At 38.5% G+C, this 5,089-nt stretch overlaps 2 protein-coding genes across 2 annotated transcripts in view; one reads left to right on the top strand and one right to left on the bottom strand.

Annotated features, from left to right (window-relative positions):
- The window catches only part of LOC107664595 (1-phosphatidylinositol 4,5-bisphosphate phosphodiesterase epsilon-1), a 77,754-nt gene extending 73,430 nt beyond the window's left edge, over positions 1-4,324 (top strand). Inside the window, exons 33-36 of the mRNA XM_016455205.1 lie at positions 405-566; positions 653-865; positions 966-1,198; positions 2,443-4,324. Of these exons, the coding sequence (XP_016310691.1) occupies positions 405-566; positions 653-865; positions 966-1,151 (561 nt within the window). The 3' untranslated portion in view covers positions 1,152-1,198; positions 2,443-4,324. The remainder of the gene's footprint in view (positions 1-404; positions 567-652; positions 866-965; positions 1,199-2,442) is intronic.
- Positions 4,325-4,346: 22 nt separating this feature from the next.
- Positions 4,347-5,089, bottom strand: part of LOC107664623 (nucleolar complex protein 3 homolog) — an 18,541-nt gene continuing 17,798 nt past the window's right edge. The window contains exon 20 of the mRNA XM_016455236.1: positions 4,347-4,884. Within this exon, the coding sequence (XP_016310722.1) occupies positions 4,678-4,884 (207 nt within the window). The 3' untranslated portion in view covers positions 4,347-4,677. The remainder of the gene's footprint in view (positions 4,885-5,089) is intronic.

The following is a 5,089-nucleotide window of genomic DNA, read 5'->3' on the forward strand; positions in this document are numbered from 1 at the left end:
ACAGTTTTTGCATAAATGACTTGCCCGTTAATAGGATATAAAGACAAGATGGCAAGTGAACTAAAAACTCTTAACTGGTTACCAATTAAAACAGTATTCCCAAGAAAACTTTTTTTGTTGTTGGAAATATTTTGATTAAAGAAAATCAGTTTATTAAGAAATACTGCAAGTGTTATGTTAGAAGCACCCAGCGACGTTACTGAAACACCCCATTTATAGGATATTGGGATTAAAACATAACCGAAAAAAGAATCCTGAAGGATTTCCAATATATTTCGGCAACATAAACGTAACCCATAACAACAGTGACCCATACAGACTTCATAAAATATCCACACCCTTTACTTTTGTTTATTCGTTCAGCATTTGATTCTTGATCTGTTGCTCCCACTGCTGGCTGATAGCAGAACATCAATGAGAAGAATACGGTGATGGATGGGGTGGAGGAGGTGAGCAGCGGAGAGGACGACACGTTCCTCGTGCAGGTTCATGATGTTTCTCCTGAGCAGCCTCACACGGTCATCAAAGCCCTGCGTTACAGCACCGCCCAGGACATCATCCAGCAGGTCAGAAGGTCACTGCAACTTCACTGAAAGAATTCTTCTCTGTCATGCTAATATCACGATATCTAAGCTGCTGTTGTCTGTCGTAGACTCTGAGCAAAGCAAAGTACTCTCTGAGCATCCTGAGCAACCCTAACCCATGTGACTACGTCCTGATGGAGGAGGTTACTAAAGACGCGGGTGGAAAGAAATCATCCTCGGCTAAACCGTGTCAGCGTGTGCTGCAGGACCACGAGTTTGTGTTCCAGGCTCAGAGCCGCTGGAAGGGTGCTGGGAAGTTCATCCTCAAACTCAAAGAGCAGGTAAACACTTATTCATGTGAGGCTGAAGGCCTATAATGTTTTAAAACATTATGTTTTAGTATGTTAAAAGCATATTTTTTTTTCGTGAACTGTCCCTCAGATCGCTCGTGAGGACAAGCGCAAGGGCGTGTCTTTTGCCAGCGAGCTACGGAAGCTGACGGGTCGGAGTCGGAGCTTGACTGTGAACACGAACATGAACGGTCCAGCGGCTCAGGAGCCGACACACATTAAGGAAGAGAAGGCTGCATGTCCCAGCATGGTGCCTCTGCCAGAGGCCTCGGAGTGAAGGAGCGCTCTGCAGTGTGTGTGTGCAGTGCATGGAGCTCCCACAAGGTACTAGACACTAACACACAGCAGACATTAATATTATACAGTCAGTCTGAACTTGTAGTTAGTCCAAAAATGAAAATTTGATGAAACTGTGCTCATCCATACAGTGTGATTTTGTTAATCGGAACATTTTTTGAGAAATGTAGCATTCCATCACTTGCTCACCAAAGGATCCTCTGCAGTGAATGGGTGCCGTCAGAATGAGAGTCCAAACAGCTGATAAAAACATCACAATAATCCACACCACTCCAGTCCATCAGTTAACATCTTGTGAAGAGAAAAGCTGCATGTTTGTAAAAAATGGACTCTCATTCTGACGGCACCCATTCACTGCAGAAGGATCCATTGGTGAGAAAGAGATGTAATGCTACATTTCTCAAAAAATCTGTTAGGATTTTTGGGTGAACTTTTCCTTTAATGGTATGATTTAGTCAAGGTTAGATTTTTGTGTGGTATCCCAAATGCTAGTTGAGCAGAGCTACCTGATGTTTAATGTAAAGGGTTTGCTGTTTTTTAACTGTGTTATTAACTGAGCATCATGTCTTTAGCAGTGAAAACATGATTAATGGCATGTAATAGTTAATAGACCTCAATCAGGGTTGACACCATACACAATTTGCTGCAAATGAATATGAGCCTGTTAAGGACTATGGTGTTTGTCATTCAGTCAGAAAAAAAGGTGTTTTTTGTTTTGTTTTGCAAATTTATGGCTTGTGAAAATTAGACAAAACCTTAGGAGCTTAGGTACAACATCTGAAAAGACTGCATGCGTGTTCCTCGCAGCCTCGCGTTCATTCATGTCAGCTGACTGAAGACTGGAGCAACGATGCTGAAAATTCAGCTTTGCATCACAGGAATAAATTACATTTCAAAATGTATTAAAACAGAAAACAGTTCATTTAAATTGTAATAATATTTTACAATATTACTGTTTTTGATCAAATAAGTGCAGCCTTGCTGAGCATGAGAGACATCAATAAAAACATTTAACAATCTTAGCAACCTCAAACCTTTGAACAGTAGTGTAATAATAAAATAGTTACCATGTAATAAAAATATATTTTTTTAATTAAGAAAATTCATTAAACAGTAATGAAACAAAACATCTCTACAAACACCTTCACTCTGCGTCAGAAATATTGTGATAATGTTTTTTTTTTCTTTTCATTGGAAAAACTGAAAATTCAGGCTCATCGTGAAGAGTTGAGGTGCTGGAAGAATGAATGTTCCCGTCGGTCTCTTTTCAGGTTCTCTGTCGATGGGGCTGAAGGGCTGGATGGCTTGGGTTCTCAGAGACTGTGTGCGGTAAAGTGTGGTGATCGCACCCCTGTCCCGTCCACCGGGACCCTCCCGCTGCTGTGGAACTGGAAGCTGCATAAATGAGTCCAGACCCAGAGCAGCACCGCTAGTGTTCACTACTCTCACGTGAGTGAGATACAGTCCAGCCTGATGGAGAGCGGACGGCGTTTGAGCTCGTCCCGTGCAGAACACGATGGCCTGGGTGAGTTAGGCTTGCTGAGGGGTCGAGGATAGGTTTAGTCAGTTCAGCATGTTACTGAATATACTTCTCCTTTTTAAAGAGTACTGTAAGTGATGAATGCGTTTATATGCATTTCATTTTTTATTTGTGGTTTTGCACATTAGTCCAGATATTTTGAAAGCTTTTTTAAATACTTTATTTACATCCTTTTGGATTGCTGAAATTAAATCAAGCATAAAAATGCTCCCAGCACATTAGTGTAACACAGTCTTTTTGTTTTTTGACTTCCAAACCTTGAGTTCTTTTATGAATGTAAATATGGCGTGATTTAGAGTTCAGAGCAAATGTGCACAAGATGTTGAGAAAGATGCAAGACAGATTTGTTCTGCATATTTTAGCAGCTAATTGTATTTGATTGCTTTCATTGCACATGTCCTGCACTGCATTTTTATGACCAACAGCAAAAAATGCAAGATGTTGAGGGGTACCTTTCTATAAACTGCCACGAATCTATTTACAGTATTACAAAAACAAGCATTTGAAGAAACATCACAATGTTTTTTTATATTTTATAAATGTATATATGTTACTGATTTATTTCTTTATTTTCAAAATTTTTTTGGAGTATTTATATCAATTTAGTTTCTTGCATTTATGGAGAGCTGAAGATCTTCACTGGCACTGTAATGCTTGTTTTGGAATATTTTAATTTAAAATCAATACAGTTTAGAGGTTTATATCCCATTTGACCTTTGTAATTGAATGCCAGTTTTCTTTTTGTGTTCGATTAAATGTTGCTATTATATATACACATGTGATTCTAAACTCACTGCATAGCAGTTGAATCACCTAAAGCAGACCTGCAGTTCTTTTGCTTTTAAGTGGTCCATTTTCTTTCTTGAAGTGAAATCTTTCCTAATTTATTGAACATTATAGCCCAGGTTGGCTGTACTTTTCCAGATGTGTACATGAGTACATAATTATGAAATCTGCATTAATTTATTTGTGAGGGCATGAATGTTCCTCCAGCCTGTTTGTACTGCATTAATGTATGTTTGTAATTTAGATCTTTAGCACCGGAATGTAGGATCTCTCACCGTCTTGAGAGAGATTCAATATTTTGACATTTAAGTGGTGAATGTAGGCACCATTGAAGTGCACTTTGTGTGGTCCACTACAGCGGTATATCCTTTAATATCGTTTCAGTGTATATTTACCATTGCTTTGTTTTGAACAAGCAAATGTTTAGTGTGACACGATGCTGTTATTTTAGTTCATTGATAGTTAATCTAAAACTTCTGTCTGTTTGGAGTTTAAAACATGTCGAACTTTCTATTAGTGATGGTTTTCAGCACACGTAAAACTCTAGGAATGTATCATCAATATTTTGATGTAAATCTTGGGTTGTTTACTCGAAACCATCGATTCAACCACATTCATCAATAAACTGTTGAGAAATCCATGTTTGGTGAAACGGATACTTTTACATCACTGCCAGTAAAGACATTGCTGGTATCTTATTTTACACAAATGGATACACAACAGCATTTCAGCTCTTAATTTACATTCATTCATGTGTCCTGCTGTGTGTGTTGTGATGTGAATTCTAGACTCGTCTGCTCGCTCCCGTTTTGAAGAGCAGCATCAATCTGCGTCTTCAGCTCAGCTAAATTGTCAGTAAAGACATTGCTGGTATTTTACACAAATGGATACACAACAGCATTTCAGCTCTTAATTTACATTCATTCATGTGTCCTGCTGTGTGTGTTGTGATGTGAAGTCTAGACTCGTCTGCTCGCTCCCGTTTTGAAGAGCAGCATCAATCTGCGTCTTCAGCTCAGAATCTGAAAACACATCACCGATTGTGAAATGTTCCTGCAACACAAGAGGACAAAATATTTAGAAAATAAAACTAACAACAGAAATGTTTAAAGCATTGTTAGTTAGATGGAAACGGAGACCTTTTTCTTTAAGGGAGGCCCTGCTACAGGAGGACTGAAGGTCATGTCTTTAACACTGGAGTCCTGCAGAAATACAACGAAATATTGCAATACCTTAAAAAAACAAAAAAATCAAAATGAGCCAATGAAAAGAGGCTGTTGTGTCTGTACTTTCTGCTGAGCTCCATGCTGAGAGCACCTGAACCTTCACTAGGGGCACCTTTCATCAGATGAGCAGCAAACTTCCTCACCGGGGGGTTAAAGTGTCTCTCAAAGAACAACCACAGATCACAGCCTCTTACTTTAGTTTGGTTCATATTTTGATTTCATTTTTCTATTTTGTTTTCACTTTCAGTTAAAGCTTTAGAGTTGGTTTTTTTTAAATATCTATACAGTTTTTTATTTATTAGTTTTAGTTATTTTAGTATTTCAAGTAAAAATTTTAAATAAGAAATGTTGCCTTGGCAGCTAGCC

Source organism: Sinocyclocheilus anshuiensis, unplaced genomic scaffold (genome assembly GCF_001515605.1).
Source record: "Sinocyclocheilus anshuiensis isolate Anshui unplaced genomic scaffold, SAMN03320099.WGS_v1.1 scaffold287, whole genome shotgun sequence".
Lineage (NCBI taxonomy): Eukaryota > Metazoa > Chordata > Actinopteri > Cypriniformes > Cyprinidae > Sinocyclocheilus > Sinocyclocheilus anshuiensis.